Here is a 14,580-nt window from a genome sequence, read left to right as displayed (position 1 = left end):
ATAAAAAATAAAATAAATAAAAATAAATAAAATTGCACAGAACTACTGAGCTCTATAAAACAGTGAATATGCTGTTTCCCCATCTGTTTTGATTCCTTATTCTGTCTTTTACCAAGAGACTTTACCTATATTAGTGCTTTCATAAAACTTCACCCCTTTACTTCAGTGGCCCCACATTCTTGGCACAATGCTATGGGTGTAGAAATCATTTCAGAGGATTCCAGCTGATATCAGACCTTTGATAATGGTTTCTACAATGTACCATAAAGGAGCTGTTTGCATATCTAGCCAACATTTCTAAGATTTTTTTTCTTGCTTGGCCAAAACTTTGATTTTTCCCTTCTTCTCTTTTCTAAGATATAGTAAAGGAATTCTCTGCAGAAAGTCTATTAGAATATAGTGTATCTGAAGTATGGTAAAGCCAACAGGTGTGTTTTAAAATACAAGGCATTGATCTAAAATTTAAGATATTACAAAGCTGATATATCAGGAAACAACTGTCATTAAAAAGAGAGTTTATTACAGCTCCCAAGAGGAGTGCCGTAGGGGGGAAGCATAAGGGGAAGAACTGGGTCAGTCAGGAGGCAAGAGCCTTCATTGTGGTTTCTGCAGGTAAGTAATAGGTGAGGCAGGGCAGCCAGCTCTTGGGCACAGGGACTGTCCCAGGTTGTCTGTTACTTAACCCTGAGGTGACTAGGACAGAGGGATCATGGCCTTGAGTCTGAGAGCCTGAAGAAGACAGCTGGGCTGGGCTGGGCTGGGCTGGGGGCTCTGGATTGGTGGGTTTGTATTTGGAGGATGCGTTTGTAGGAATTGGCTGACTCTGGGAGGGGCAAAGCCTCAGATGTGAAGGCCAGGATGCAGACAATGGAAGACCCTGTGAATACCGAGGGGAAAGGGGAAGCCTGTGGGAGCTTCAGGAAATGGCCAGGGTTGTTGAAACCCCTCAGCACCTTTACTAATACGAATAATTTATCTCTTCCTCAGTATATATAAATTATCCATGAAATCAGTGCCCCAGAGCAAGTCCCTAAATCCAACTGCTATCCATTAGCCTATGTAGCATTGATATTTGGCCCCAATGCTGACAACCATGTTTTAAATGGAACTAGAAACAGAAGTGAGTTTAAATGAATAGTGATTAAAAAAAATAATAACTGGGAAAAATGTTAGGAATAATAAAATACATTTTGGGGGTTTATTGATGTCTGGTTCCTTTCTTCATCCGTGGAATATTTACTTAGGGTTTATTATTCTAGGTAGTCTTCTCCTAAGCAGAAAAATAGATTGTATATGGTCAGAACCTGTAGAGCTATTTACAGTAAACAGCAATATTATCACAGAGAAGGCAAGTCTAATTTGTTTGACTTTTTGATTTACAAAAATAAATAAAAATAGCTTCCACATGGATTTCCTACAAATAGATTTTATGCTAATTTTCAGAAATTTCTTATTATCTCTGTATTATCAGATATATTAAAGCTGTAACCCTGCTCAGAAGTGTATCAGTCTGGTTTTCTGATGTCTTGTGTGGTGTGAGTGTGAAAATGACCGCTTTGGGTGAAGCAGGAAGAACTTCGTTTTTTTTGTTGTTGTTGTTGTTGTTTTCTTTTGGTCCTTTGATGTTGAATAATATAATTTCAGAAAATTACTAATATTTCTCTGGGACTTATTCACGTGGGCCAACCCTGTGATTAATGAATCATGATTCATCACACATTATAGTTTTTTTATGAAGTAATCCAATAATAGGAAACACAGAGAGCAAGTCCATCTTGCTTCTTTATAGAGTATGTATATATATATATATATATATATATATATATATATACACATATATCTGCATCTCAAGTTAGTATTAAATTGGGATTCTTGGGTGGCTCAGTGGTTTAGTGCTTGCCTTCAGCCCAGGGCATGATCCTGGAGTCCTGGGATCAAGTCCCACATCGGGCTCCCTGCACGGAGCCTGCTTCTCCCTCTGCCTGTGTCTCTGCCTCTCTCTCTCTATGTGTGTGTCTCTCATGAATAAGTAAATAAAATATTTTTTAAGAATAAAAATAAATAAATTCAGTAAAATGTCTTTTAAACTTAGTTAAAAGAAAAACATATATACATTTTGTATTTAAATTCATACTAGAGTTAAATATTTTAGCCTTTGACTTATACAGAAAGAACTCCAGTGTGAGTATAATAAAAGCATTTCATGTTTTAAACTATTTATTCACATCAGAAGCCCAGAGTTGTAGTATTTATATAAATACATGCCACTAAATCATGCATAAGTCTGTAAACTGTATTGTGCCAGGTATGGTTTTGAAGGAAAATAAAAACAGTGAGTTTTCCTTTTGTCTTGTCTCAAACACCACTTACATTTAGATCAGTCTAAGAAGTATTTATTGTGCCAGAAGTACAAAGTGGAACAATCCAGAATCTGTACCTTAGGAAAGCTTAAAATCAACAGAGGAAATCAGACCCATCAAGAGATCATTTCAACGTAAGATGAGAAGTGATACGATAAAAGTCTGTAAGGGTGCCATGGGCTCTTTCATACAAGAAAAGCTTTTCTAGTAGGTGAGAATTATCTGAAGCTCGGAGGATGCCTAAACCTATGTGAAAACATAAGCCATGGAAAAAAGGCAGGGTTTCTATCATGGAGGGTCTTGTAGGCCATGCTGAAGAGTTTTTCGACAACAAAGTTTATTTTAGAAAGATCTTTTTAGCTTCTGTGTGGAGGATAGATTTAAGGGAAGTTAGACTAGAGCGTGGGAATCATCTTCCAGCAATGTTAATGTCATAGACACTGTGTGAGGTGATGGTAGTTTGGTAGGCATGCATAAAAAATAAACTCTTTGTTTTAAAACCAAAGATGGGCTTTATTTATAGAGCTTAAAACTGAGTGAATGTGGGCAACTAAGATAGGAAGAAGCTGAAGAAAGCCTCAGATCTCTGTCTTGACTAGATAATGGGTACAAGAGCAAGTGTTTGGGCCCCCAGAGAAGGAATTACAGGTTGGACTCATAGAGTTAGATTTGCCTGTGGAAGGTCCATATGGATCTTCTAGGCCATTAAATACTCGAGTCCAGTTTTATGGAAAAATAAAATCGGATCCCTCTGATGTTGTTGTTGTTGTTGTTGTTGTTCTACTATGAGTTTTCAAGTACCTAAGGGCAAAGCAGCACATTTTTTTAATAATAAATTTATTTTTTATTGGTGTTCAATTTGCCAACATACAGAATAACACCCAGTGCTCATCCCATCAAGTGCTCCCCTCAGTGCCCATCACCCATTCACCCCCACCCCCTGCCCTCCTCCCCTTCCACCACCCCTAGTTCGTTTCTCAGAGTTAGGAGTCTTCCATGTTCTGTCTCCCTTTCTGATATTTCCTACCCATTTCTTCTCCCTTCCCCTCTATTCCCTTTCACTATTATTTATATTCCCCAAATGAATGAGACCATATAATGTCTGTCCTTCTCCGATTGACTTACTTCACTCAGCATCATACCCTCCAGTTCCATCCTCGTTGAAGCAAATGGTGGGTATTTGTTGTTTCTAATGGCTGAGGAATATTCCATTGTATACATAGACCACATCTTCTTTATCCATTCATCTTTCGATGGACACCGAGGCCCCTTCCACAGTGTGGCTATTGTGGACATTGCTGCTAGAAACATTGGGGTGCAGGTGTCCCGGCATTTCATTGCATCTGCATCTTTGGGGTAAATCCCCAGCAGCAAAGCAGCACATTTTAAGGAGAAATATTGCACAAAATGTGAGATGCTGACCTTCATGAAAGAGCCTTGAAGGTTTTTGTTTTTGTTTTATTCTTTTCCCGAAAGAGAAGTGACTTTTCAGAGTCTATATTAGATATTTTTTGTAGGATTTGGAGAAGGCTCATTTGCTATTACTCTAAATTAGCTGTTATTGACATTTTGGGGTCTATTTTAACTATTTAGGTTTAAACCACAGATATATTGAAAGAAAAGGCAGTGGATTAGAAGGAAGAAATTAATCAGATCAAAGCAGTGTGCAGATGAGATGAAATAGATCACGTACCTCCAGAGTTAATGTCTGTTGGTTGAATAATACCGATTCAATTAATAAAAATGGAGTGAATTCCACCCTCCACCACAGCATGTAGCCTAATATTATCATTTTTTTCTCCAACAGTTGAAACCTTGTATATTTGAATAATTACAGCACCAAAAGGGATCAGAATGATTCTTGATGTCTCTTGCAACTAGTGATTCTCATCTCTAATGAAAAAGTATAAAACAATGATGTCTATAATACTTTAATCCAATTTATTGAAATAGCAATGACAACATACAGCCATTTAACAAATACTGAATGAGTATGGGCTGTTTCTGAGGCACTAAGTACTGGGCATCAGGGTGGAGGGGGGGGACACAAAGTCTCTGATGCATATGTTTTCAGCAGAAGAGAGTGTGTATAATGCTATAAATGTAGAAGCACATAAATATGTCAGGTACAGGGGATCCCTGGATGGCTCAGTGGTTCGGTGCCTGCTTTTTGGCCCGGGGCCAATGTGATCCTGAGGTCCCGGGACCGCGTCCCGCATCCACCTCCCTACATGGAGCCTGCTTCTCCCTCTGCCTGTGTCTCTGCCTCTCTCTCTCTCTCTCTCTCTCTCTCTCAATCTGTCTCTCATGAATAAATAAATAAAATCTTAAAAATATATATGATAGGGATAAATACTATCAAGAATAGAAATCATTGGATGGATAAAGAGTAAAGATGGCAGGAATGCTGTCTGGTCATATCCAAAATATTGACCTCTGACTTAGAAGAAGAACATTTGCAAAACTAAGCAAATTCTATCTTTTATAGTGTTTTTAAACTTTACTTCCAGAGTTCAGGGGGAGGGAGACAATCTCAGGCCAACTCAGGCCGAGCATGGATCCCCATGTGGGGCTCAGTCTCATGACCAGATCATGATCCTAGCCAGATCCAAGAGTCAGATGCTTAACTGACTGAACCACCCAGGCATCCCTACATTTTTAACTTTTTCAAATAAACAGGATAAATTACCTTTCAAATTAGATATATTCTTACTTTATATAAGTGCCTTGGTGCATGAAGACCAACAAAATATACTAATTAGCTAAAACATACAATTTCCCAACTAATATTTATAAATATTATATTACCCAACATTCAAGCTGCTTACCAGTCAACATTTTGAACTATATCCAAAGGAAATGACATTCTCATCTCTGTCTCTACTGCCCCCACACATGCACCCACACCTCCCACATTTACACACACATCTATGCATGTATGTATATATAATAGTATATGAATAATTCCATACATTACATGAGGAGGTAGGTGGATATATAAGTAAATGAATAACATCGGGAAGGCTGTGCACTGACCTTTTGCCCATATCGATCATATTGGTGATCCCCTGTTTTGGGAGTCACATTATACGTTCTCTGTTTCTGTATTATTTGATTTCCTTTTAACAGTAAATATATATTAAACTTGTAGTAAAAAATATAGCAAAGGATTTTTTTAACTATTAAAAGCTTTAGATGTTAAACCCTCTTCTCCAAAATGTCTTCTCCAAAATCAAAGTAAAGACTAACAATGAAATTAAAAAGAAAAGAAAAAAGCCTTCTCTCCCATGATGTTTTGATGAACTGGGCACGTTACCAGCTCTCTGAGTTATTGTTAGAAACAAAATTGTGGAAGCGCTCTGATTTTGCATTCACTCTTTGACTAGCCATTGTTGTTGCTCAGATTGCTTAAACAGTTCAACCATACATATTTAATCACTGCATAGAAAACTTAATTCTAGGGAGTGATAAGCAATCAGGGTAATAGGGGGAAAAAAGGTGGCTTGTCCCAAAATAAGCACAACATATTATTAGATGTCAAATGAAATTTAAATATATTTTTGTAGGAAATAGAATTAAATTCTAATAGATTTTACCATATCCCGGACTCTGTTAAAAGTGTATGTATATATTTCTGTATGAATATTATATCACAGGTTATTTCTAGGAATTTTGCGTTTTCAAAGACAACTCTGAGCTCACATCTTTATGCTGATATTATGCAAGCTTTAAACCAGTTATAGAAGAACAACTTTGATTTCATAATGTAAAAGGCCTGGTTTGCAGAGCATTTTATCAATTTCTCAAATGACCACTTACCATTTGCAAGATAAGGCTTAGTCCGCATAAATAGTGTTCCTTTATGTTTTTGCTGATATTCTACGACTCTCTGAAGAAATAAACCATGCCCATCCTTTCTCTCACTCTTTCCATTGCTCTAAAACTGGGGAAGAGAGGCACCAGCATTTGTACTACTCCATACCTAGAACTGATTGTAAATTTTGATTTAGGAGAAGATATGGTAGGGGTGGATTCTTTCCTCTATCTAAGCTTAGAGAACATTTACTTCCTGAAAGATGAATGGGGAATATTTTATGTCAATTAATATATATTGAAGATATTTAAAAATGATGTGTCTATTAGTCAACTGTCACTGACATGAAATTGACTGCAAAATTACTTTCTGGGGTTCCGGATTTACTCCCTCCTCCTGACTTTTCATTTATGCACTTTTCAGACAAAAAGTAATTTCTTCCAACTGCTGCATTTATAAATTCAACCTGAGATCTTATAATCAGATTCCACTTTTTTCTCTCTTACCTCTCATCACAGATGATAAAGATACTGCAATTGGAATTCAGCTGTGACAGTATAGATGATTAAGCTAAAGTCTAATTGGCTTTGCAGTGTTAGCAGAAGCCTAAATTTAATGGTTGATTTTCCCCCCATAGTAAAATAAACCTCTGTGATTTAGTCTTAGAGAACAGAATTTTGTTGATTAAGAAGGTCTTTTTTATGGATGGTAAAGAATCGACTATAAGAATGAAAACTTAAAGTGCAAAGTTCCATTTTTCTTTCTGAACTTTTTTGAATACGACAAATCTCAAATAAGAAATAAGAGCAAAACTTATAATTGCAAGTAGTGCACAAAAAGAGTGACTAGCTATGGTAGCTCTGCACATCCACTGAGGCTACGGTGAGGGGACATGCTCTTATACTTGAGAGTTGGGGGCCAAGGTATTTCCTGTGGCAGTTGAAGTATACAGGTGCCAGGGACTTAGGACATGAGATGAAAAAAATATTTCTCCAACAGGCTTTAAACTTGCTATTATTTTTCTCCACTGTCACTGTGAAAATCCTTAGCAAGACCTTGCTCCAAATTGAGAGGCAGGCTTCATTCAGGCTTGTAATTCTAAAGTAATTAGAGCTATCCAGTTTGACTGCATTTTCTATTATTCAAAATCAAAAGCTTAAAGAAATGGATTTTAAAAAATATTTTTAATTACAAAGGTCTAATTATCATAAGTAGGTTTCTATTTGTACTCAAAATCTACTCTGAATAATTACAGTTCATCTTTGAGCCATTCCATGGATTTGAAACCTACTGACCAGTAGTGCATAATGAGATTCATGTCATTTTCCATTTCTGATGTAAGTGGCAGTTATGAAACTATTCCACCACCCCCCTTCCCACCATCACTTGTTTCCGAGGGTGGTGACAAAATTGTTTATATTTTTAAAAAGCCTATATCATTTCACGTCTTCAGTAAAATTTTCTAAAACCAAATTAGAGCTACTCTAGTCATAGTGTATTTGTTCTTCTTGAGGTCCAAGAGCAAATAGCACAAAGCTTCTTGAAGTTCAGTTAGCTATAAACTCTGGGTACTACCATAACATTTGTTGAAAATGCAGTAGAACATTAAAAACCATTAGAGGAATGAGTATATCATTAAATTCCACATTTCAGGATCCTTTGTTCTATGTCAAAAAAATAAATTTGTGAGCAAAATGTGTACTTAAAAATCATGAATAATTAGTCCCATTTAAGAAGGAAAACATTAAAACCTCATAATATGTCAAGAATTAAAAATTTTATTTTTTTTCAAGTAAACTCCAGACTCACAAGTTAAAATTTGAGGCTTATAAATCATTAACAGTATTTATGTTGTTAGTATTACAATTAAAGGATGATTTGATACTGATAAAAATTTCTTTGATCAATTTTTATGAATATTTTCCATAAAATTTATTTCAGAACAGACGAACCAAAAGAAGAAATAGAACAAAAACCCAGGACTCCAGATTTTTTCAGGAAAAAACACTTCTTTCTCATTTCATCTGTGCAAACACGCATTGGAAGTGGGTGTATTTCACACTGGGTAGTGACATCCAAGAACTGAAATAAAATGTTATTTGTTTCTTCTCTTAGGGGCTGATGTTATCAACTTTGATGGCCACGTCGTGTTACCATATAGATTCAGAAACAAGAAGATGAAAACACTGAAAGACGTCATTACCTTGAAATTTAAAACCTCTGAAAGTGAAGGGGTGATCTTGCATGGGGAAGGACAGCAAGGGGATTACATCACCCTGGAACTGAAAAAAGCCAAGCTGGTCTTCAGCTTAAACCTAGGTATGTTCTGACTTTTGGCACCATTTTATTCATTTATTAATCTTCCCATTAGTAAAATGTGAATGTTCCTTAATTCTTAAAATGGAAATTATAAAAAAGCAGTTCCCATTATCAATTCATCTTTAACCCATAGTGGTTTAATCCATATGTACTTATTCATTAAAAAAATAATTCTTATGTCCTTGTCCTTAGCAAGGTACTATATACTAGCATCTGAGAAACAGTGGTGAACCAATAGAGAAGGTCCTTAAGTTCATGAAGTTTATGACCTAGTGGAGGAGCTAGAAAATATATTATCTATTATTTTAAAACAACTAAATCAAAAGCATTGTCTTCAAATAATGATAAGTGGTGTAAAATCAATCAAATAAGCTAAAATGATAAGAGATACTGCAGAGATATGTATGCATATGTATGAAGGAACATCCTCCTGGAGAAGATACACTAGCTGAGATCTCAGTTATGGCTATAACTGCCGTGAGAATATCCGAGAGAAGAGCATTCCAGCTACCAGTCACTACTGATGAAGATCCAACATGTTCAAGGAACAGGAGGGAGGCTGGTATGGGTAGATGAAATGAAGTGAGTCAGTGGAGAAGACGGAAACTGAAAGTTGGGGATTGTTCAAATCCTGTAAGATCCTATACAGCATGGGAAAGGTTTTAGGCGGTGTTAGTCAAGAAAAAGAAGCTGTTGGTAGGCCTTAAACTACATGGCATCATGATCTTATTTTTAAAAGTTTACTGAGACTTCTGTAAAAGAAAATGCTTGCATTTGCATGAACTTCAAAGCTAGACTCCCTCATAATGCAAGTGAGATGTAGCCTGGGCTTGCAGAGGTGGCTCAGTGGAGATTCAGGGAAGTAGGTCTAGGTGGGAGATGACTTCAGTGGTAAGTTTAACAATGATATGTAACGAGGAAGAAAGAGAAGAAGCGAAGTTCCTACACATCAAAGGAACTTAAGTGCCATTTTCAGAAGTAGAGACAAGTCTATATTTTCTCTAGAGTTCTGGTAAAGGATTATTAGTTTCCTCTAATACAGGAGGTCTAAAGTGAACGTGATGCATTTTGATTTATTAGACATCAGAGTTGAGATTTCAATTAGGGAGTTGCATGTATTAATGGGAGGGAGAGGAAGTTTACATGAAGACTGAGGGGAATAGGCAGTAAGCAGGAGGAAATAGGAATGTGTGGTATCAGAGACCAGGGAAAGAAAAGAGGCAGCTATTTTGTTGAATTCACCTAAGATGACGATAGGCAGGTGAATATTGATTGGCTTAGACTACATAGAAGTTACTGTTGATTTTCTCTCCTTGGAATAGAAAGGATGGTAGTTTTATTGACATAGGTTAAGAAAAGATGAGAAATGTGGAACTGAATTTTTCAAACATAATCTAACTAGAAATCAGAGAATCAGAAATTGAGAAATAAAATATTGGCTGAAGAATGAGTTAAACTTGAATGAGTTCTTATTTTGTCTTGGGTTTTTGTTGTTTTCAAAGCATTTTTAAATCTCTTGGTTGGCTAAAAGTTTTGGGATTTATGCAAGAATTTTTTGGAAGGCATCACGTATTCCATAAATTTTCTTCTGTTGTAAATAATAAGAGAATTCTACAAAAATATTATAACTAAAATATATTAATAGTTAAAGTTCATATGTGTCCCAGTCGAAAACTACAAAACTAAAGATAAGAACCCAAAACCAGATCCTGTCTTTTTTGACCTGCTTATCAGTCTGAGTGGTCTAGACATTTCCAAATATGGCTTGTGTTCTACAATTTAAATTTTATTACTTTGAAAGTTCGTACTATACTAAAATATGCAGTTTCAGTTAGTTTTTTTTTTGTTGGTAATACTTGATACAATGTCTATAAAGATTTACCCTTTATTATGAAACTTTCCTCACTTCAAATCTGATCTGATAGAAATAATAGCTTCTATAAGAAAAAATGAAGAAGAAAAACGCACAAAAAGCTGGATCGGTTAATTACACAAAAAATATTGAATTATTTGACATTACGTAAAATCACAATGCATGTGAAACTAGAAAAATGCAAATGTCAAATATGGACGTTTAGTGCATTCATGAGTAAGAATTTATACCACTCCTTAAGAATGCCAACAAGGCTTTACGAGAAAATGTAGACATAGGACATAAAAGGTAATGCATAGAAGAAAATGTAGAAGTATTCTATGAACATCAGATGTTCTATGGTACTGTCTATAAAATAAATGCATGATAAAATAATGACTAATTTTTGTTAAGTAAATCAATTTAAAAATATCAGTATTGATGAATGTGTGACATAATTCTTTGTACTGTTCTTTGTATCAGAAAATATTTTCAATAGAACAGTTGACAGTGTCTTCAGATATCTAAAAATTGCCTGTATATGTTAATCTAATAATGTAAGGAAATAATGGGAGATGGTTATAGGATATAAGTCTAAGGACGTACTTGGTAATATTGATTACACTGTCAAAAATTGGGAAAAAAAAGCTAAGCATATAGAAGAAATATGTCGATATGAATTTAAAATATCTGTGAATAATTTTAATTCTAAAAAATTACTATAAAACATTAAATTGTCACCCATTCCCAGAGTTAGGAGTCTTTATGTTCTGTCTCCCTTTCTGATATTTCCTACCCGGGATGAGCACTGGGTTTTATTCTGTATGTTGGCAAATTGAACACCAATAAAAAATAAATGTATTATTAAAAAAATTAAAAAAATAAAAAATAAAACATTAAATTAAACTGCAGTATAAAATATTATAAGTAATATCTCAATATTTTTTATTATATATGCACACATAAGTATATATGTATATAGTTAAATATATGTATAGGAATAAAATCTGGAAGGAATTAGACTGAACTAGGTTTAGTGCTGGAAATGATTTATTAATGTAACACATATTAATTCTTCACAATACTCTCCACTTATAATTATGTACATGTATTCATGTATTATCTGGGAAAAATATCTCTAAATCATTTTTGAAACAAGTTTCAGTAGAAGATAAGGAGAAATAGGGGGCGTAGAGGGGGATAGATATCAGAAAACCAAATGTAAGTACTTTTTAAAATATGCACACACACACTCGGAGCAATTGAGTTATATCTAAGGATGTTTGCTTTTTCAAACCTTTCTTGTTTTTTTTTTTTTTTTAAGTGAAACACACAGAGAAGCCTTTTAAAAGCCACTGTGCCTTATATATGTGTGACATTACTGTTCTGAAACTCGTAGCTGATCCTCTGACCTCACAGAAGGATCATTGCCATTTCACTGGAAAGCAGTTTACTTAGAGTTTTATTGACTGACTGGAATTTATGAGAGTCGTGGAAATGCACTCACTCCTATGTCCACTGTGCCTTTTTAATGCCATTACCTAAATATCAGGCATATCTAGCTGCTACTACTCAGTCTTCTAGTCATTTACAGTAATTTAAAGTAATAAAATAGAGTATATCCTTTTCTTAGACGTACTCCTACTTTTCTTTCTCCCTCTCTGTCCCACTGCCACATGTGCACAGACAGTTGAATCACAATCACAGTCACAGCACATTTGGTTTCATCACTGGAAGGAAAGAAGATCTGATCCAGTAAAACCATAGAAAATGCCAGGTTTAGGCATCATTAGCATTCTAAATGTGAAAAGGGAAAAAAAAAGGAAATCACTCAGTGCTCTAATCAATTTATATTTCTCCTATTTATATTATACTGTTTGTTTTGGAATCATGTTATATTTTTAGAGCATTTAGTTTTGCCTGACCATGAAAAGCAGTGCTTGATTAGACAAAATAGAAGATAGCATAAAACATGTAAACAGTATCCAGAGATGACCCTAGTAAACATTTTAGATTCTCACAACCTTTCACTCTCATTTACAGTCTTGTTGCCATGGAAATCTGCTTTCAAAGCTAGATTAATGGTACATACATATTTTTGCAAGTTTTTATTTTAAAGTGTAATTCAAGTTAATTTTCCATGCCATTAAATATTACATTGTCCTTAAAATTATGCTTTTGGAGTCAGTGGAAAGTGGGAAGTATCATGCTGTGTTTTCTTGACCAATAACAAAAATAACGGCAATAATAGAAGACTGTTAACAGGTAAACATTTAGCTAATGTTCGCTATATGCCAAGAAGTTTGTTAAGTCCTTTGCATCTATTAATTAAGTTAATTATCATAGCAACCTTGAAAAGCTGGTAGCCTAATTTTCTACATTTTATATATGAGGCAACATAGGTGCAGAGAAGCTGCCAGCTTGCCCAGGATCACAGAGCGAGCCAGTGGTGGAGCCGGGAGCCAGCAGGAGAACCCAGGCACTTGGCTCCCGAGCCACGGGGCACTGACTTTGTAAGGAACCTGGAACATTTAGCAGAATTCATGGCACAGTAAAAAATAAAATGCTCATTTTTCTTTTCTTTTCAAAGGTGGTGTTTTCCATCTTTATTAGCTTTTATGAATTTTGAATATGAAACTGTCTTGAAGTATATTTACATGCTGGTTCCCCCATACTATAGTCAGTAGACAGGACTTGAGTGGGGCACCAGCCTGTGGCTGTAGGGGAAGGTGTGCTGCTACACAACGTGGCTGTGGTGTTGTTGCCTCATTTCTGTCCATTCCATGACTCAGGAAGCAACCAGCTGGGCCCCATCTATGGCCACACGTCCGTGATGACTGGAAGTCTGCTAGATGATCACCACTGGCACTCTGTGGTCATTGAGCGCCAGGGCCGGAGCATTAACCTCACCCTGGACAGAGGTGTGCAGCACTTCCGCACCAATGGAGAATTCGACTACCTGGACCTGGACTACGAGGTGAGCTGAGGACCCATCCATTGTACTAGATCTTGAGTCTCTGACTGCGTCATTGTGTTATTGTCATACCTGCCCACTCCATTTGTTTTATTTTCCAAAGAAAAATTATCTTTCACCTTTAGGGTCTAATGTGTCATTTATTCATTTCTAAATCTGTAATTTCAAAGAATATTGGAAATAGTTTAAAAATCTTAGTACCAAAGTAATAATTTAATGAGAACAGACCATATATCATGTCATCAGGGCAGTTTAGTAAGTCCAGAACAAATATATGTTGTAATCTTTCCATTGGTAGTTAATTATGATATAAACCACCTATGATTCTTGAGGATAGACAATATATTATAAACACATGATTGATTAATATTTATTACAAAATACTAAGAAATCCTGAGTTCTGATTTATATTAAGTCATTTATGACTTCATTACTATAGTTTTTTTTTTGTCAGGTTATGTTTGCTCAGATATAATTATCATAGAAGAAATAATAAGGTAAAATATAGAATGTTTTAAGAGGCTCTCCATAAATAAAAGGACATATAGTTTATCTTATGAATGATCAAAAGTAAAAAAAGTAATCAATCATATTGGTCTCATAAAAACTATAAATTCCCATTTTATACAGGTAGGCATTTCAGGTTTTTAAAATAAATTGTTTGGAGAGCAGTTCAACCTCAAAATATCCACCAAAAATATTAATCATATATAGAGATAAGAGTTCTGTAAGATGTCCATCACAGTGTTACATATTCCAAGAGAAAAGGAGTAACACTAAATGAACAAAAAGAGTGTATCATCAAAATAAATAGGATGAGATATTATTTAGCAAGGGGTTTCTAAGCTTTCTTTCTTCATGAAAACCCCAGTATGTTATTAATTTTTCCACAGATGTCCTAGACCATTCTGTAACAGAGCCAGACTACTTAATAAATGTTGATGTCCTAACAACTCAGTAGCCATTCAAAAAAAAAAAAAAAGATAAATGAAAAAAAATGTTGTTTAATTCTTAAAACAGCAATGATCATTTGCTAATGGGATGAGTGTCCCTGTGTGGTACAACTCCTTCGATTTTGGGATCAGATTTGACTGCCATCTTCATCTTCTGTTCCACTTTTACTTTCATGTGACGCTCTTTTTATGAGAGAAGTGATAAAAAGCTCACCTTCACTAGGACTGGAGATCTTCAAAAGCAATGTGGTAGGATGTTGGAATGGTGAAGTAGGTCAAGCTAGCGTTTCACATAATGCCTAGAACAT

General features: G+C 35.3%; 1 protein-coding gene across 4 annotated transcripts in view; it reads left to right on the top strand.

Moving 5' to 3' along the window:
• Positions 1-14,580, top strand: part of CNTNAP2 (contactin associated protein 2) — a 1,981,926-nt gene that overhangs the window by 884,376 nt on the left and 1,082,970 nt on the right. Inside the window, exons 5-6 of one of the 4 annotated variants that reach the window (XM_025433996.3) lie at positions 8,290-8,493; positions 13,138-13,322. In XM_025433996.3, the coding sequence (XP_025289781.1) occupies positions 8,290-8,493; positions 13,138-13,322 (389 nt within the window). Of the gene's footprint in view, positions 1-8,289; positions 8,494-9,013; positions 9,127-12,743; positions 12,859-13,137; positions 13,323-14,580 lie in introns of those variants that run through there. The other 3 variants (XM_035700120.2, XM_035700122.2, XM_035700121.2) reach the window with 3 other exon arrangements.

Source organism: Canis lupus, chromosome 16 (genome assembly GCF_003254725.2).
Source record: "Canis lupus dingo isolate Sandy chromosome 16, ASM325472v2, whole genome shotgun sequence".
Lineage (NCBI taxonomy): Eukaryota > Metazoa > Chordata > Mammalia > Carnivora > Canidae > Canis > Canis lupus.
Note: the sequence above shows the minus strand (reverse complement) of the source record. Positions and strands in the feature narration are given on the sequence as shown.